The following is a 19,644-nucleotide window of genomic DNA, read 5'->3' on the forward strand; positions in this document are numbered from 1 at the left end:
TTATCCGGACCTTAATCAAGTTCTCCTCAACAAACTGGACCGCCTTCTGAACAATTGCATCCGGTTCATATTTTGTCTTCGCAAATATGACCATGTCTCTTCCCACCGGTCTGAGCTCCATTGGCTACCTGTCCCTGCACGGCGCAATGTTAGAATCCTTACCACCCTTTTTACCATCTTAAATGACCCTAACTCCCCTTCCTATTTGAAAACACAGTTTAAACTTCTGAGTTCGACGCACGCACGTCAACTTCGTTCGTCCAACACGCTCCTTCTCTCCACTCCTTCCCACCGCACTGGTTTCCTCTCTAATTCATTTCTCCTCAATTCCATTCGCCTTTGGAACGCTCTTCCCGAGAACATCAGGCAGGCTCCTAGTAAGTTTGTTTTCAAACACTCTGTGCGCAAACATTTTCTTGAACGCATCATGTCGTCTTGATCTCCCTTATTCTTTCCTTTTCTCCTTTATCCTCTCCTATCCTCCCTTACCTCTCGTCATCCATTTTATATAAATTATATGTATGTATTTATGTATATATTTTGTATAAATATATATTATAATATTTTATGTATTATATTGTGTACATTTTTGTAGCTTTTTAGCACCGCCTACTAAATATCTCTGTTTTGCTCAAGGTCAGCTGGTATAGAATGACGTATGGCATTAAGCTCGCCTTTTTGTACAGAACATTGTTGTGTGTGCAATAAAGTCTTTAAATAAATAAAATAAAAAATAGTATCATCTCGTAGGCAAACTCGTAGATTTTTTAAATACTGCTAGTGAGTAATGCAATCAATTACGTATTTCACTTTTTTTAAACGTTGTCTACATTTGTTTTTACACACAATTGTTTACCGTTTTAATTGTCTACACTTGTTTAAATTAAATTGTCCACTAACCTGGCTATACAGCTCCACAGACGATTGTCCTTTAAACTGATGACCGGTCAGGTAAGTATTGTTTACGTATTGTCTACATTTGTTTTAACACTGAGTTGTTTATTGTCTACACTTGTTTAACATTAAATTGTTTACTTTTGTCTACACTTGTTTTCCCACTAACCTGACTATACAGCTCCACCACGACTCGCCTTTCAGCTGATGGCCGGTCAGATAAGTATGTGGCTTTTTACTTTGTTTATATTTGTTTTAAAAATTCAGTTGTTTATTGTCTACACACTCAATTGTTTATCCTTGTCTACACTGTCTTGTTAAATATCAAATAGTCCACTAACCTGACTATACAGTTCCACAGACGATTCTCCTTTCAGCTGATGGCCGGTCAGGTAGGTGTTATGACTGCTAGCGATGTAGTATTGGCTGAGCGGACCTGACATCTGCTTTGACAGCTCCTTGTTGGCGTCGTCTTCCTCGGGGTTTGCGATCTTGCTGCAATTGGAATAGGGACTGAATTGCTTTGTTTATTTGTGAAACTTAAGGCTTTAAGAGAATAGAGGGTCATAAGTTGAGACTTAGTTTAAGATCACCACCGATGTACAAATAAATGAAGCAATAAACGATTATGATAATACATATTTTTCGGGATTTGCAATCTTGTTGCGATTGAAACAGGGGCCGAAATTGTTTTTACGAGTATCTATATGAAGTGGCGCTGTAGTTGACAAAATAACACAAACAAAATTGTAAGAAACTTTGCTTGTGGCTAAAACAGGGGCGCCAAGTGAGCGCTGAGGCGGTAGGAGGACTTATTGCATTTGCACTCATCAGGATGGCGCCACTGGCGCGGAAACATGGCGGTCAACTCCTCAGGTACAAAGATGTACAGAAGCGGCACATGAAAAGATGCAACATTGAGCCCTCTCAGTGTGAAGGTTTGGCAGCACAGCGTCCAGAATGGCGGGAGATTGTGAAGAGGCAAGTCCACGAGTTCGAGGTGCAGCGTACGACTGAACTCGACGCGAAGCGCGATGACTTGAAGGCCCGTCCATCTGCCGCCATTCACTATAACTATGTTGGCGGCGTGCTCAGATGCCCTCAATGCGCGAGGGATTTTACCGCGAAAATAGGCTACGTAAGCCATCTTCGGGCACACCAGCGCCGCCAAGACAGCTAGGATTCGGAGTGGTCGCCATGGCCGAAATCGGTCGGATGGATCATCATCATCAGAGTAGGGTCATATCGACTGCGTACAAAAGTGAGTGACAGACTTAGGCACTGACTGAGTAAGCTAGACCTATAGTTTTTGAAGTGGAAATAATTATAATATCTCACCTAACATAGTTGTTCGCTCTCCTCTGCTCAGGAACGAACGCGTAGTTGTCTTTATCAGTCAGGAACCTGACGAAGCCCTCGAAAGAGAGGCACTGGTCCGCCCTCAGGGCTGGGTCTGGCTCGTGTCTCTAAAATTAAAGGGTTTCTTAGAATCTTAGACACCTAATCTACCACAAGGTGGACCGACGGCCTCATACGAGGGCGGCACTGAAAATTTCGGGAATCAAGGAAGTGAAACAACATTACTATTTAAAAATGTATTTATTGCTTTTTAAAGTATTCTCCGCGAAATTTGACACATTTTTCCATACACGAAACCAATCATTGAAGCAACCATTGCATTCGGAAGTTTGGGTCTCCAAAATGGCCGTTTTGTAGGCTTCCACAGCTTCTTCAGGTGATGAAAATCTCTGACCACGCAATTTATTCTTTATTTAAGGGAAAGTATAGAAATCATTAGGGCTTAGGTCGAGGCTGTACGGCGGATGGACTAATAATTCTATGTTTTCTTGCTCTAAAAACTCCTTTGTTCAGTGCGCGGTGTGAGAACTCGCATTGTCGTGATGGAGGATGATGCGGCGGTTGCAGTTCTCTTTACGGAGTTCAGAAACGACCTGTGGCAAACAAATGCTAGCATACTAATCTGCATTAACCGTTCTTTGTCCCCCAAGAGGAATAGTCGCAACATGGCCGGTTTTGGAGACAAACGTGGCCACCATTTTTTTTGCAACACTCCGTGAACGAACAATTTTTGTTGGCTTTAATTCATTTTCGAACACCCAAACTCGTGACTGGTTTTTTGTTTCGGGTTCGTACGCGTATATCCATGATTCGTCACCTGATACGATGTTGTATACAGCATTTGAGGATCCTGCATGTAATCTCCCGAGAGTTCTGACGCACCAAGTAACGCGAGCCGCTTTTTGCTCTTCACAGAGCGAATGCGGTATCCATCGGGAAAACAACTTTTTTACACCTAATTGTTCATGCAAGATTATTTGTATTTGACTCATGCCAATGTCTAAAGTTGCCTGAATTTCGCGGTATATCACATGTCGATCTTCTTCAATCAGCTTACGCACAGCATCAACGTTTTCTTAGGTGACTGCAGTTTTTGGACGACCTTGACGGGGATCATCACTGAGCTTGACACGTCCACGTTGAAATTCAGGAAACCAGCGATAAATTGTGGTTTTGGATGGGGCTTCATTACCAAATGCAGAAATCATCCGGTCAACACACTGTTTTTGTGTTAAACCACTTCAAAAGTCATAATAAATCATCGCTCTTGAATTTTCTCGAGTCAATTCCATTTTCTCAACGACTAAACAAGTTTGACAAGACCTTGTGATACGACCGAGAATCTTTTTTTAAATAAATAAATGGTATACGATTTTTAAAACCCTGGACTTTGCAATTAAATAGATTTTAATATGACTGGAACAGTGGAAATATTCCATTCCCGATACTTTTAGTGCAGCCCTCGTAAAGGTAACAGGAAGGCGCTGGATGCAGGCCGCTACCAACCGGGCGATGTGGAAGTCATTGGGGGAGGCCTATGTTCAGCAGTGGACGTCCTGTGGCTGAGATGATGATGATGATGAATCTACCAGAATTGCTAAACAATACGACATGTAGTAGTGTCAGAAAGAAGACAGAAAAATGTTAAGTTTATTTAATTTCGTTCGTTCGTTTCAGCCAAATGATGTCCACTGCTGGACAAAGGCCTCCCCCAAAGATTTCCACAACGACCGACGACATAAAACTTTTCTTACTTTCTTTATTTTGGTTTAAAAAATTTCGCAGGTTAGTTCCAAAGTGGTAAAGTTACCTAATTTTTAATCATTCTAAATCAGTGTTTTTCAACCTTTGTCATGACGCGACCTAGCATGAAAAATTTTTCGCTTTTTTCATGCATTTTACGAAGATGTAGGCACCAATTTCTTCAATCTATACAACATTTATGCATTTGCATAATTAGATTTCGGATAGGTAGATCTAGCTTTAAACCTTTACTGTTTTTTTCACTGAGGTAGTTTTTACGACCTCTCGCGACCCCCCTATAGAGGGTTGGAAAACCCCACAGGTTGAAAAACACTGCTCTAAATTGTTTTAAAAAACCGTTGGTTTAGGCATAGTAGAAAACCTTCCACCACGCTTCCCTTGGATGTCGTAAAAGGCGACTAAGGGACAAAATACGCGAGCATCAGGCCTCCCCAACCCGTCTGGCCAGCGTGGGGAGTGTAGGCCAAATCCTCCATTTGCCTCTGGTCAACTAGAGGGTCGGGCTCCTGCAGTGGAGACTAAATGACCTGATGATGCTATAAAACCTAGATATATATATATATTTTTGTCTTCGGCACTTTTTAATGTGCTCACAGTTTTTATTGAACTTCGAAAGTTCTGAGCTCCAAGGGCGTTTAGTTGCAGTCTGCTAATGGATACAGTCTGCTACCAAACGTGAAAAGAGAGAGAGATCCAACAATACGTAGCTTGCAAGCTATGTTTTGTTGATCCCCTTGAGTTGATGGACTATTGAGTTAAGTAATGAGGGCTATGAACGTGACGATTGGTTGGGATTTTGTTATGATTTGTTGTGGTTTATAGGGGTCAATCCGTAAATTGTTGCATGTCATCTCGTGCTCATGCTGGAGTCTGCTAAATATTGGGCAGTCTCGCATGAGATGGTCAATATCCTGTAAGCTGGAGTCATCGCAGGGGCAGTAGGGGTTGTCTATGATCTTGAAGCGGTGTAGGTAGGATTTGTGAAAACCGTGGCCAGTAAAAATCTGCGAGCTTTTAAAGGACGGTCCCACATGCTTACGGAACTCCGCAATCTCGCCCACTGTTGTAAACCATCGGAATATGTTGGAGTGTATAGCGGCACTGGCATATTCTTCTTGCCATTTGGCTTGCGGACGCTTCCTGATGATGTACTTTGCAAACGAAATTGGGAACTCGTTCACACTGGTGGCCGTCCTTTGAGAGGCCGCTTCTTTTGCAGCTTTGTCGGCAGCTGGTTTCGCTCACCTGAATAATGTCTCTCAGTTGCTCTTCAGTCTTTGGCTCGTTTTGTCTCGTCTCGCAGAACTTCCCAAGCGTGGGCAAAGACAACACTCTACCACTCACGTCTGGGCACGCACCTACAATAATACATAGATTAGAAAACTATAAAAGGGGAGCTGAAAGTTAAAGCCGGTTAAGTTAACTGCGCCACTGGCAGCCGTGACGTCACATCGACGTTCTGATACGGATGGCGCGAGGTGCGCAGTTAACTTAATTACAAAAGAAACGATCGATTTTAGATTACGCACGAAAAGCTTGGATTGTTTTCGTTTATTTTACAAATTACTTCATTCAGTCAGATTTTTCATCTAGAAACTTAGAAGTGACGTAAAATCATAGAAAGCTTTTTAAAGCTCATAAAAATATCACAATTATGCAATTATTTCCGTACTGCATTTCCCTTCAATTGGCGCCACTGTAGAATAAGGTTTAAGCCACTCGCCAGTGATTGAGACTGTATCGAAGTACCTAAATACTTATTATTCTGTGACTGTATCAACTGCTCTAAACTATTCTAAGGTACATAGTTACTCTAATTAAATGCACTTCTGTCATCCCTCAAACCTGAATACTTTTTAACTTATTGGAATGTGGCTTTTTACCTGGTAAGGCAGCGGCAGCTAGAAGGTCGAATGCTTTCTTCCTGCCAGCCTTGTCGCTCGGTGGTTCTAGGTCTAAAGACCCATTCCTTGTCAGTAGACCTGTAAGATGAACTCAATTTTAAAATAGTAGGCAATAATAATGCTGGATTAAGTAGGTATTTGACCATAAGTTTTCGTGGAAATGCATGAGTAGTAGTATAGATCTGGCAGTTGGATTTAACATAACTAGTTCCATGGTTTAAGATTTCAAGAGAAGCTAACTTTTACCTTTGAGCTGATCATCACTTCCATCAGCTAAGATACAGGCCAAGAGCTTCCCTGTCAAACAGGTCTACCTGATGCAATCACTGCTGATATTATAATATTTGGAACATCCTACATTCTTCTGATTTTTGTCACGGGTTCGAAGACAGTAAGCTATCCTCGGAACTCCTCAACCTTCACTGCTTGATTTTCATTGGATGCTAAACTGTAGATACTGCCTATACTGGAGTTGCAGTCAGGCCCCTTTTTCCCACTGGGCACTCAGGGCACGTGCTCAGGGCCCTGCGATCGAGGAGACCCCCGTCTGTTCTCATAAAGGATCTTTCTCCAGATGAGAAGGGCCTCCCTTGATCATTATGTGCCTAGGGCCCCTAGTAGATTCACGACGGCACTGGAGTGGTTGCATTGGTGGGAAAGAGAGGCGGGCTTACTCCCATATCACCTGATGATGTCAGACTCCACTCACCAGTCCTGAAGATGGCTCTACTCCTGAACAGCTCGGGTGAACTTCTGCTCTTCTCAGCGCATAGCAGAGGCGACCTGTTCCTTGGCACGGCTAGTTGCTCGAACACGTCTCTCAGCTCTGACCGCATTACTAAACTGGAAAGAGAAGAAGAAATAGATAAAAATATTACTTACTCATTTTACACTCTGATTCTAGCTTAGAACTTTAAATGGTGGTGGTAGTAATCATCATCATTATGTGTCATGTAAGTTATAAATTGCTGTATTTGATTGAAAAAGAAGCTGACCAAGGTGACTGAGTTTCTTCCGCCACTTCTTCTCAGCACCAGCCCATATGTTATCCCAAAGTGGCGGTAGGGCCAGCTATATTTGGGACGTGTATAAGTGCCTTGGAAAATGCCTAATGTACTGAATAAATTATTTGAATTTGAATTCATTATCAGGTAATTTAGTCTTTACTGCAGGAGTACGACAGACAATATCTAATTCGCCAGAGGCTGGCCTCACCATGGATGTCGTAAGAGGCGACTGAGGGACATAAGCACGCCTTCCAACCTGGTCTGGTTAGCATGGGGAGTGTAGGAGAAAACCTCCATTTGCCCTCTGATTAATCTGGTACCTATTTGGAGAGAGTCGTATTCGTGCAGTGGGTCTCCACTCCGATGATCATAGACTGACTTTCATGCACTTCTTCAGAAATGATATGACTTTTCTGACTTACCTAAAACTCCTAAATAAGGCCACGAAGTCCATAAAGTCTAGTTGGGTGTCGTAGCCTACGGAACCCGTCCGCAAGTGTTTCAAGTTCTCCCAGAATCGCTCACTGGTCTCTAGTCTTCTTAAACTGTAACAAAAAAGAATATTTCAACTAAGTATAGTGTTATATAAAAGAACTAGCTGACCCGGCAACTTTGTACCGTCTATGTTCATCACAAATAATATAGGATTATAATGGTGAATTTTTTTTTACAATCGGTCCAATATTGGTCCAAATGACATTTTCACCATACGCAATTTGTTTAAATCTGCCTCCTTCCAAAAGTTGGGTCCACATTGTATTAACTGCTTGCCTAAATACTTAGTAAGGTAAAGTCATACCTAGCTTCTGGCCTAGGGGGGCAAGTCTTTTTGACTTGATCAAAATCTATGTGTTATCTGACAGATAAGTTCCTGATAGGCTATCAGGGACTCTGTTCTAAATTGAGATTTTTTACCTTGAGCGTGATCATCTTCTTTTAAGTTATTAACTTATGAAAAGTAAATTCAATTCAATGAGCAAGTGTTAAAAACATAACCCTTTCAGGCGCAGTCGGGTAAAATCAACCTTTAATGTGTCCTCATTTTATTACACACGATAGGTTAAAGTTAATACCTATTTAAGTTGCGGTAATTATAAGCACACGTTGTCCTAAATTTGGCTAATTATCCACGAGGGTGACCATGCGTTGTAAAGGTCACGGGACAGACGTTACAGGTCATTGCATAATTAGGTCAAGGTCATCCGAAATTTTGCTTTGTTATTTTTATACACGGTGTCCTAAAATATTATTATCTTCACTGATTTAGGTAGGCGTGTTGTAAAATAATATTTTACTTACTCAATTTTTAATTTAACATAAAAAAATATGATTTAATACAAAGTTAACTAAATTAAAATTTACAATTTATCTGGAATTTTATTATTGTTGATGAATGTACGAATCTTTTTCGTTGAAAAAATCGCTACAGGTTTGTAGCGAAATAAAATCTCAAACATTTCTCCTTTCCTTTTTAGAAGTTTCCGGAACTTGCAAAGGAATCGTCGTTTCAGCACAGAATAATAATAAGTACTACGTACAGAAGTTTTACTTCGCGAAGGTATTTAAAAAAATGTATGCTCAATGTCATTAACAATATGGTGTAATTTAAACCTGTCTCAAGAGTCAAGCACCATTCTGTTGACAAACGTCAGTGATCGGCACTGCGCCGAAGCTATAGGGCTGACTTCGGTAAAATGTTGTGACGTGAGGTGCCAAACTGCGGAAAATGGCGGAGGAAATACATGATTTAGCACATGGACCTATAAAAAAAGGCGGACGGAACTCGCGCTACAACAAAACTGTGACGCAAAATTTTGGCGTTTGTCTATTGTGTGAGTGAATTTAGGGATGCCATGTTAGCCAAATCATTTTACCCATTTATTTTAAGAAAAACATAGATCGGCAGATGTTACTTGGAAATGTAGACAGAATTATTCCAAGCCATTTTAAAAGGATGAAAGGGGAATGCGTTGAGGTAGGCGCGAAATTTTCAATGTTCAAATTTTCTTACATTGTTTGCAAGTCAGTGTGTCAGGGTATGTACATAATCTTGATCAAAAATGATTCACGCAGTTACAAATTACGAATCTTGTGTACATTATAATCATAATCTTATGCATCATCAATATATTATGTATTATTATCTCTGATAGATTTTTTTTAACATACAACCTGACACTGACTTGCAATCAATGTAAGAAAATTTGAATTTCGCAGTTCCACATTTTTGGGAAGGATCAAATTTGCCTATGAAAATATATCCCATTAAAACACAATTATTATGATAAATTATTTTATTTCCATAGTATGCGTAATAAATAACTAAAAAGTCCTAAAATTATTATTAATTTCCCATATTTCGGGTAATTTTCCCACGTAAATAACTGAGAACACTGGTCTTTGACGTATTATTTTTTCGAGTGAATGACGTTTGATTTCAATTAATTTCAATATTTTAATGTCGGGAAATAAGTGATGGGATTATTATTTTGCCTGTGAAATGTGATTCCTTAATTTTTGTTTGTTTGAACAGAACGATTTTTACACAATTTCATCACACAAGACATGTCGTATTCGTGTTGTTTTTTCGTTGCTTAAATGTGTCAACTGTGTGAAGTTTGCACTCGAAGTGATGTATCAGGGTGTGAATGTGTGCGTGCCGGCCTGTACGTACAGGCAAGCTGGTGTATCCTAATGTCACAGTATTTTGTTGATGAGAATCCGTCCGACTTTTTTTATAGGTCCATGATTTAGCATGAATGATCATAAATAATATTAACTACTTATTTACCTCTCAGTGTCTTGAGGCAACTTAGAAAATTACATTCTGTGTTTTTATTATTATTTAGGCAGTTAAATACTGCACAGTATTTAGTACACCATTTTCTTTATTTTCTTCCATCATACACAAGAATACGCGTGCGTGAGTCAATGTTCGCTCGTATGTGAGGCCTTGTCGAATAGTGTCCTGTAGGTGGGCCATCGTGCGTGTTTTGTTTTCGATGTACACTCGCGGAGATGAACAGGCCTGGTTTCAGCCAAATGCCGTCCACTGCTGGACAAATGCATTCCCCAAGGATTTTCACAAACGACCGTCTTACGCTACCCGCACCTATTTCCCACAACCTTCATCAGATCGTGGTCCACTTAGTAGGACTTAGAAGACCTGCCCACACTACGTTTCGCCACTTGAGAGCTTTATGCCCCACCGGCCATCAGTTCTGCGAGCTATGTACCCCTATTCGCCCGTGCGTTGCGGCGGCGGTGCGACGCCAGAGCGGTGTCGTTGCGTCGTCTTACATAGAAATCTCTGTGGCGGGCACACGAGCGGTGCGGCGTCGCGCTGCGCTATACGACGAAACTTTTGCGTTGAGGCACCGAAACGCATCGTGTACTTTGGGTCTAAGTTTGGCAATTCTGCGGGCTATGTCTATAGCTTCGAGGAATACTTTCGGGATAAACTAGCATAAATAAATAAAGGTAGACCTTACCCCCAGCCAGAAGGACAGGGTCTACCCACAAAAACGACGGCGACCTTCGGAGCCCAATGAAACGGAGCCGCGATTTTTTTTATTGGTCAAACTTGCTCCGTCACTCTCAAGCGAGCCTCATTGATTTCGTGGGGCATTCCCCTTTTCCAGTAGTTTTTATAGAGGTTTGCTCCTCGTGGTCTTTGACCATTAGAATGCTAAATAATTTTCAGCTAGCATAAATAAATAAAAGTAAGATTTACCTGCTCCTGTTAGGAGAGCCAGCGATGATACTGGTGGCGGCTGCTGTGAGGCTGCTGTGCCGGGGCCCGACCGGGTGGTGGTGACTCGACGACGCCGAGTACGAGCTGGACAAAGAGAATCTTTACTAATATTATAAAAAATAGAATAGAAAACTTTTCATTTGAAGGAAAGGTATTCAAGCAGGCAAGACATAGATACAAACAGAGTGAAATAAAAAAGTGGACAGTTAACTGCTTGTGCCCCTCTGACAAAAAGGCACCCGCTCAGCGTACATCAAGCCCGCCAGGGCTTGTCTTGAAACTGATTTTCAGCGGGGGCCCTCTGTTGTCACGGCGTACTTACCCCTGTTGACGGATATACAAGAGGAGAAAGGATACAACAAGTCCGGCAGCAGGGAGAACGCAGCAGGGGGGCGCAATAGAGAAAGAGAAAACAAACATAAAGAGTAAAGCCGAAGAGTTCGCTTTGTTTGCACGCGGAACACCCAGGAACTTCTATGTTCTTCTGATTAATTTCGTTGGGTGTGATAACAGTTTATTTATCCCGGGACAAAATTGACACAGACAACTTGATAAACGGGACTATTCCCACCTCTCGTGCCCACCACTGCAACTCCTGTGTAGCCAGGATCTACAGCTTGACCGCCACAAAAACACAACCAATGAAGGTCAAGTTTGTCCCGGGGAAAGTTAAACTGTCATTGGACCCGCAACGAAATTAATCAGAAGAACATAGGAGGAGTTCGAAATTAAGGTTCGACTTCCCTCCATTGCAAAGCGGATGACAGGTGACAAACAAAGGTTTAAAACCTTTAAGAAAAAGATTATGCACCACGGACAATAAATTAAATTAAGGGGGCCTATCTTATGAGCAATTAGCAACTACCTGCCAATAATATTTTTCACAAAATCGCTTAAAAGCACGGACAATTTTCCTTGTCGCGACAAGATCGGTGTAATAAATTGCGACACATACTTAGACAACTTGATAACACAGGTTGCGTTTTTATTGGCGGTCAAGCTGTAGATACTGGCTACACAGGAGTTGCAGCGGTGGAACGAGAGGTGGGAATAGTCCCGTATCTCCTCTCCACTCAGTTTCAGTGTGGAAATCTGATTGGTTATTCACACATATCTCGCTTTGATGGAAACCAGGCTGGAATGGCAGGCATACAGGCACTTGAGTTTACTAGTAAAGATGCCAAGAATTTAAGGGTTTTTACCTGTGTCTTGGTGATCCCTGAATGACCTCATCTTCGCTCCGTGTCCCCGACGTGTGTGTGGACCCGTAGCTTTTGGGAGAGCTTGTCTTTAACTCTGAAGTCGACTTATTTTTCTGGAAAGAAACGTTTATTATTTGTTATCGCTTCAAGCAGACGTCCAGTGCAGAACAAAGGCCTCCCCCAAGGATTTGCACGACTGGTCCTGCGCTGCCCACATCCAGGCTTCTACATTCTGGCAAAGTAGTAGTAGTAGGTAGTTTGGCGATTCTCCGGGCAGAGCGTAGACAGAATCATTAAAAAATGGCAGTGGGCGGGGCCTGTAGAGGTAGTTCGTAGAGCTGATGGCCGTTGGGGCAGAAAAGTTCTCGAGTGGCGACCACAGACCTGAAGATTTTCTACTCGGTGCACTGATGATCTAGTGAAGGTCGCGGAAAGCGTCTGGACCGGTCAGTCAAATCCTCAGAGTGGTTTTGCACTGCATCCGATCCGAATACGTCAACTAGAATCTAGAAAAGTAACTAAAGAAGCCATGACGAAAATTGGAGTTTACTTACTTAGGTCCTAGTGTAAACAAACTACCCTACAACTTATTATTAGTTCTATAACTAAAGCCCGGTCTGTGCTCGCACACTCACTGCGCAATATAATTACGCGCGAGCGATAAGGCTGATTAGCTTGGGGTCATTGGACAAAATTCTACGTGCTCGCAGACCAGACTATACCACGGGCCATATTTTTATGGATTCGGAACGGACGCATTGTGAAACCGCTCTTGGAGTATTTTGTCCAGCACTGGCCTGTTTTTTTTGTTCAAAACGAACGAAATATTTTTCTTTAGTGATCTTTTATCAATAATAATTATACCTTGAACTTGATCCCTGCGCTTCTAATAGAGTCTGAATGTGAGTCAGTGAAGACCCCCTTCACTGGTGTAGAGTGTGATGAGCTACCGGATACAGACTCCCGGCCGCCGAATACCTGGGAAGGTTAAATAAATAAATATAATCCTTCCTTGGACATTATGTCCAGTTAAATAAATTAATAATAATCAAAAAATACATTGCCCCACACTAAACTAAGCCTGCCTACATAGTTGCACTGAGTATGTAGTAAAGTAATACTACATACTCAGTGCAACTATGTCATAGTGTTCGTAGAGCAACAACCACGAGCTGTCAAACGAAACCGATTTTAGGATGTCACTGGATGTCATTTGTCAGTTTTCAGCCCCCCTAGACAAAACGCACTTTTTGATCGAATCGAAAATCGAATCCGTCAAAACTCCATACAAAAAAGGGGCTTTTCGACCACTTTGCGACTGGTTTGCGATTATAATTTGCACTTTGTCTAGACCCACTGGTTTATTTAACTGTTTTATACAATAATCAATCACTGAACCAGTCACCACGTTTCTGAAGCACATTTCTCAAAAACATCCACGATTTCACCAAAATCAGACCTCTTTTCAGCGTGCCAATGAGTGCTACGAACTGTCAAAAAGTTGCAAACAACGGTTAAGGTTCTGTCCCGTCGCATTACGCATTTCTTTTTATCACACAGTGTTGCTGCTAGTGACATCTCGCTCGATCAGTCCTTTGTTGCTCTATTCTGCTAGGTACATATATTATCTTTATGGTTTGGCCTGCTAACTTTCAAACAAGGTATACTAGCTAGCAAGAAATAAAAAAATACGGACTCATAAAAACTTTACTTAGTTATTTAATCTTAAATATGATAGTAGGTACACTCACACATACCCTGATAGCATCCGAGACCAGTGGTTCGCAGCAGCATCCATCCTCGTAGTACAGTGCTGTGTATTTGTTCTTTAGCCACGCCAAGCTCCGGTCAGCCAGCTTGGCTTGGCTCATGAGCGCCTTGATCACGGAGTGGAGGCCCACTGCCCAGACTCTAATAAAAATAAATAAATAAGTTTAAATGTCGGTGTTTCTTTCAGAATTGAGGAGATCCGTAAATGAACTTAAGTCGCTGACATAGCTCAACGGATCAGCAAGCTGAAGTGGAAATGGGCAGGGCACATAGTACGCAGAACTGACGGCCGATGGGGCAGCAAAATTTTGGAGTGGAGGCCACGTACCGGAAAACGCAGCGTGAGACGTCCACCCACAAGGTGGACCGACGACATCGTAAAGATAACAGGAAGACATGATTGATGGTTGAGATGATGATGATTAATAGTTTAAATGATCAAACCGAGACAAACACAAACATGCATCATCATCATTTCAGCCACAGGACGTCCACTGCTGAACATTAGGCCTCCCTCAATGATTCCCTGATTGGTCGTTGGTAGATGCATTTAGCACCTTTAATAAGGTCTTCTGTCCAAAAAAATAATTGTTTTAGACGCATCTTACGACATCCAAGGGAAGATGGGGTTGCCCTATTCTAACATCATCATCATCATCATTTCAACCACAGGACGTCCACTGCTGAACATAGGCCTCCCCCAATGATTTCCACATCGCCCGGTCCGCCTTTTGAGATAGCACACAAAAAGAAAGAAACAAAAATCTATTAAGGTCATAGCACACTTATCAACTCGGAAAGGGATCAACACCGTATCGCCTTTCGTGGCGAGAGGGGAAGCGTATGGTTACAGTGCGGATAACTGTGCCGTGTGGTGACGGCAGAGTAGAATTTACATTTGTCACCCACCAACCCTTACTCTTCCCACGGGTGGAGGCGACTTAGGGACTACACATCAAACAGAGAACGGGCAGCAGCGCTCTCTGAAAAACATCAATCTTTTAAACCCGCCTGCCAAGCGTGGGGATTATGGCAAAACCCTCCACTATACTGGAGGAGGCTCATAGTTCAGCAGTGGATTGTAAAGGGCTGTTGATGACGATGATGATGATGATGCGAATAACTGTCCGTTGCAGTACGGAGTTTAATACAAATAATACTGGGGGTGTAGTGTGAGCTTACGTCAAACGCATTCGATGTCGACTGCGTAAAAAAGTGACATTAAATGTATGACGGATTGTACAGCGCCCCTAGCGGAAACTTTCAAGAACTAAAATCTTCACACATTTTTTTTGAGGCGCTTGTCAGAGAGTGTGCGATGTTTGATGTCAACTCACACCCTCTGATCGCCTAGAGTTGATACGGCTACAATCCGTTTCTGTGTTGATGTCTATGAATATCCTATGCTTACTTGTAAGAATACGAAGGCAGCACAAAATGTACAGTCCTATTGTCGCTCAGCGTCCTGCCGTACACCAGGGATATGATGTGAGGACTGTGGGAACACTCCAAGCCGTGCTTCCTGGCTGCTGCGGTCAGCTCTGCGATGTCCCGTGGCTCTAACAGCTTCCCGCCTAATCGCATGTCCTTCACGCACTGGAGGTCGATGAAGCTGGAAGGGAATTGAGAAAATTGGCTGAAGGAATCGCGCAGTAAATTTCCTAGTGGTGAAGTCAAGTAGTGGTCTTAATTAATGGTCAAGTAACATAGTGATCTAGTAACACAGTTGTTAAGTTACACTTACGTTAAGTCAAACAGTAGTCACGTCGGGTCGGACAGTGGTCAAATCATGCTGGAATGGTAAACTCACGCAGTGCACAATAAAGTAGCACAGCGCTCATGTCACTTGTTAAGTCGTACAGGACCCAAGTCACTCAGTCGTGAAGTCACGCAATGGTCAAGTAACACAGTGGTAAAGTAACAAAGTGGTCAAGCTACACAGTGGTCAAGTCACACAGTATCTAAGTCAGGCAGTAGTCAAGTCACGTTGATAGACCACACATGACGCGACCAGTTTGAAACCGGTTTGAAATGGTCGCGTCATGTGTGGCAGTGTGGTCTATCACAGTAGTCAAGTAACACAGTGTGAAAGTAACGATATGGTAAAGGTACGTCACAGTGATTAAGTTACAAAGTAGTCCAGCAACAAAGTGGTTTTGTCACACAGTAGTAAAGTAGCACAGTGGTCCAGTAACAGTGGTTTCGCACACAGTGATCAAGTTACATAGTCGTCAAGTAACACAGTGGTAAAGTCACACAGTGGTAAAGTCACACAGTGGTCATGTAATACAGCGCTAGAATAACATAGTGGTTTTGGTAAAATAACTCATTGGTAAAGTAACACAGTATTAAAGTTACACAGTTGTCATGTAACACAGCACTGGAGTAACATAGTAGTTTTGATAAAATAACTCAGTGGTAAAGTAACACAGTGGTAAAGTCAAGTACTTACCCTTCCTCCCCCACCACCCCCGCTTCATTCTCGTGTGCGAGATTGGCCGTGTACTTCAGTGGTATCACCTCTTCTGGATTGTAGGAGAGGCTCACTTCTGGCTGCTGCACGTTTTCTGATAGAGGTTCTCCTGTAATAAACAATAATAAGTATCAGGTCACTTTTTGAGTCCAGGATTTTGGAGCCCAGAACCCGGAAATGTCAACAGGGTTTTTTAAAACTTAGTCACGTCGTCTGGGATTGGCCTAACGTATTTCTAACGTGGGAAAAATTGGAACCAGCGATCCGGTATTGACGGTGGCGCCCTCCTGTCAATGTCACGGGTGGGACAGTTCGTTGTAGTTCATCTATACGTTTGATGTAAACTCAAACTAAGCTCCCTGACCGTGTCATGATCGTTGACAGATTATTTTTCCTGGACCGCTGACCCCTGATCGACAATGTTGTTCATGACGCGTGCTGCGTTCATTTTGACCTGACCGCTGAACGCATCCAGTGTGGCAATTCCTTTATTTATTACCATAAATAGCATTTCCATTACTTACCGTGTTGCGTGTGAGGCTTGTGCGCGGTCCTGCACCAGGCGAGCAGTGCGCACGCTCGCTCTAGCCTCAGCTGTGCCAATGCTCCTCCCCATTCCGCCTCCCCCACCACGCACGCCGTGCCGTGCTGCATTATCTGTGGAGAAGCAGAACAGAATATAATATTTTATTTGACAGCTATTTAAATAAATAAATAAATAAATCATTTATTTGCTCAGAAACATGGTAACAAAATGGTCGATAGAAAATGTCAAGTCCAACATGTTTTGTCCAGGGTAGGCATGCAAATTTTACAAAATTAGAATCTACATATTAATAACAATAATAAATTAATTAAAAATTGAAGTCATTATAGGTACACAAATCAATCACTCAGAAATTATTTGACAGTATAAAAACATTTATCAACTAACCATTCATAAAGACATTTTTTAAATTGGTTTACATGCAAGTCAGTGATAGAGTCTGGAATTTTATTGAAAACTTTAATGGCCATTATAAAACAGTTTTTACTGTAAAGGGTAGACTTTATAGCCGGAAATTTAAGCCTGTTAGGATGTCTTCTACTATATGTATAGGTTATTATGACTATATGTCGTGCGGAATTAATCGCTGCGGAAAGTGGACCTAGTTTGGTTTTATCAAGTACTACCGCCCGCGACTTCGTGCGCGTGGACCCCGTTTTACCCCTTAGGAGATGAATTTTGCAAAATCCAGTCTTAGTGAGCACCTACGTTCTAAAAGGAACCCCTATGCAAAATTTGAAACCCCTAGCACTTGTAGTTTCTGAGATTTCGTGATGAGTGAGTGAATCAGCGATCTTTCGCTTCTATATAGATTCATCATCAGTACATCAGGTAATTTAGTCTCTACTGCAGGAGGACGATCCTCTCTGGATCCTCTATTGGAAAATTTGGTCTACACTCCCCAAGTCAGATGAGTGGGAGTTATTTATAAAACGTGCAATTGCGCTTTTGCGCCATCTAGGGGTCATAGGACCATAAGTCATGTAAGTCAAGTCTGTCTATATATACTTACTTGTAGTATATGCCTATCAATCCTTTCCCCGTTCTGTGGTGCCAGAGGGAACATCGTCACTCCATGGTCGTGGGGCAGGGGTTGCACAGGGCAGTACCCTCCGCCCTCCAGCTCATACAGGGCCTCGTTCTCGAAGTCGCAGCCGCTGGTCTTCTGGGAAGACTGGGAGAAGACCGGCTCGTCACATGAAGACAGTGCTGCTCTGAAAAAGACGGTACGGCTTCAGACTATAATAGAAAGAAAACAAAATTTATTAGACGTGTAGTTCCGGCAGAGTGGAGTAAGACTACCAACTCTTCCCGTGGATATCGTAAAAGGAGACTTAGGGACTTCAATATTCCTTCCCTTCCTTTTGGTAAGAAGAGACAGTTCCTTTTATAGTTAAGGTCATTAAAAGTGATTATCCGGCTCGAAGGACCATGCCAAGTATAATGGGGATGCTACCTATTAGTTCTCAGGAAATTTCAGCAGACGTATATTAGTCTAGTACTACTAGGTCTGTCTGTAGGGACAAGGATAATAAGTGCTTATCCGGCCCGAAGGACCATATTTGTTTCTTAGTCTACGACCTCCACGGACAGAGTAGGAGTCCCATTTATTCTACTCTGTAGAAACCATAGAGAATTAGGTGTTTTGAACGAAGTAGTTTAGAATTTATGATTGGATGCTGTATTATTGTGTTTTGACGCACTTTAGTAGTCATTCAATAACGGGAAGAGTGGAAGTGGTCCTACTCTACTCGTTCGAAACCACAGCATTTTGTCAGGTTACAGAATTAAGGAGATTAAGTGATTATCCGGCTTGAAGGACCAAAATTTCAGATATATTATAGGGAATCCCTATCCCTATTAGGGATAATGAAATAGAGATTACCATAAGGCTATAATCCACTTTTTCAATAAGTCGAATGATCACCTCAAGTATTCTCCAAAAACGGGGTTGTTATTCCTGGCCAACGCGTAGTGGTGCTGGTGGAAGGAGGCGATGTGGTCCATGACTGCTTGAGTCCGGTACACCTTCTCAAGGTTCACCAGACCCTCGGGGCCGACCCGTCTCCAGCCGGGCGTCTGGTCGCCTTCTTCGTCGAAGGATGCTATGTACTGTAATAAAACAGGAAAGTATTAAATGATAGTGAGTTTCATCCGTCACTTCTTTTCAGCACCAGTCTTTAAGTTAAAGCCGCCAGTCTGCTTGTGACCACGGCTGCAGCATCGCAGCCGAAACGTCAAGCCGTGAGTACATAATGTAACTCATTAATAAACGTCGCGTTAAGACCCGTGTCTTTACGATTTTAGTTGAAATAGAATGCGAAAGTTCTGAAAAGTGGTAGGGCAAGCTTTATTTGGGACGTGTGAAAAGGGCTTGCATGGTGTGAACTTCCCTTGCCTAAAAGTAGGTACCTTAAAGAAAAAGGGCTACTAATACAAAGTGGCCGGGCAGTTGTCTATCCCCCATGTATGTTCTACGATTTTGCTTAGTTTAGGAGTTGACTAAATGTATTTATCTGGAAGAAAAAGTCATAATGCTCTCAGAGTGGCCAGGCTATAATGAGCAGGTGTCCATTTTCGCAAATTTTCTCTTTTTTAAATGCTAAAGGTAAAAAATAGTGTAACTTATATTTATTTAGTGCTAAATAAATAGTTTGTTTTCATTCAATTGCATTAAATGAAATAGTATTCTTTGCCCTTAGATTCAACCTACTCAATTGAGCGCTGTTATTTTAAAACTCCCATAAACAAACGTTGCAAAATACCACCCCTAGAGATTTCAATTTCACGCGAGCGCCATTACAGCACACCCATTCAGAAATAACTAACGTTTGACCTCTATACTCGTTCCAGACCATTGCGAATCCTTCGGGAACATTATGATGGATATCAGTAGGCCCACTTCACACAATAATAAGCTTACTGCAGGTCTATCTCCTTACTCAGTCAGTACCTGAGGTATGGGGATGA

At 42.2% G+C, this 19,644-nt stretch overlaps 1 protein-coding gene across 1 annotated transcript in view; it reads right to left on the bottom strand.

Moving 5' to 3' along the window:
• Positions 1–19,644, bottom strand: part of LOC114354992 (1-phosphatidylinositol 4,5-bisphosphate phosphodiesterase epsilon-1) — a gene marked incomplete at its 5' end in the record, with an annotated part of 58,554 nt that overhangs the window by 32,174 nt on the left and 6,736 nt on the right. The window contains 15 exons of the mRNA XM_028307622.1: positions 1,236–1,389; positions 2,233–2,360; positions 5,263–5,375; positions 5,901–5,999; positions 6,631–6,764; positions 7,351–7,473; positions 10,662–10,766; positions 11,885–11,997; positions 12,749–12,862; positions 13,642–13,795; positions 15,066–15,266; positions 16,107–16,236; positions 16,652–16,784; positions 17,687–17,888; positions 18,602–18,786. Of these exons, the coding sequence (XP_028163423.1) occupies positions 1,236–1,389; positions 2,233–2,360; positions 5,263–5,375; positions 5,901–5,999; positions 6,631–6,764; positions 7,351–7,473; positions 10,662–10,766; positions 11,885–11,997; positions 12,749–12,862; positions 13,642–13,795; positions 15,066–15,266; positions 16,107–16,236; positions 16,652–16,784; positions 17,687–17,888; positions 18,602–18,786 (2,088 nt within the window). The remainder of the gene's footprint in view (positions 1–1,235; positions 1,390–2,232; positions 2,361–5,262; positions 5,376–5,900; positions 6,000–6,630; positions 6,765–7,350; positions 7,474–10,661; positions 10,767–11,884; positions 11,998–12,748; positions 12,863–13,641; positions 13,796–15,065; positions 15,267–16,106; positions 16,237–16,651; positions 16,785–17,686; positions 17,889–18,601; positions 18,787–19,644) is intronic.

The sequence above is a fragment of the Ostrinia furnacalis genome, unplaced genomic scaffold (genome assembly GCF_004193835.3).
Source record: "Ostrinia furnacalis isolate ACB-3 unplaced genomic scaffold, ASM419383v2 OfSCF2306, whole genome shotgun sequence".
Classification (NCBI taxonomy): domain Eukaryota; kingdom Metazoa; phylum Arthropoda; class Insecta; order Lepidoptera; family Crambidae; genus Ostrinia; species Ostrinia furnacalis.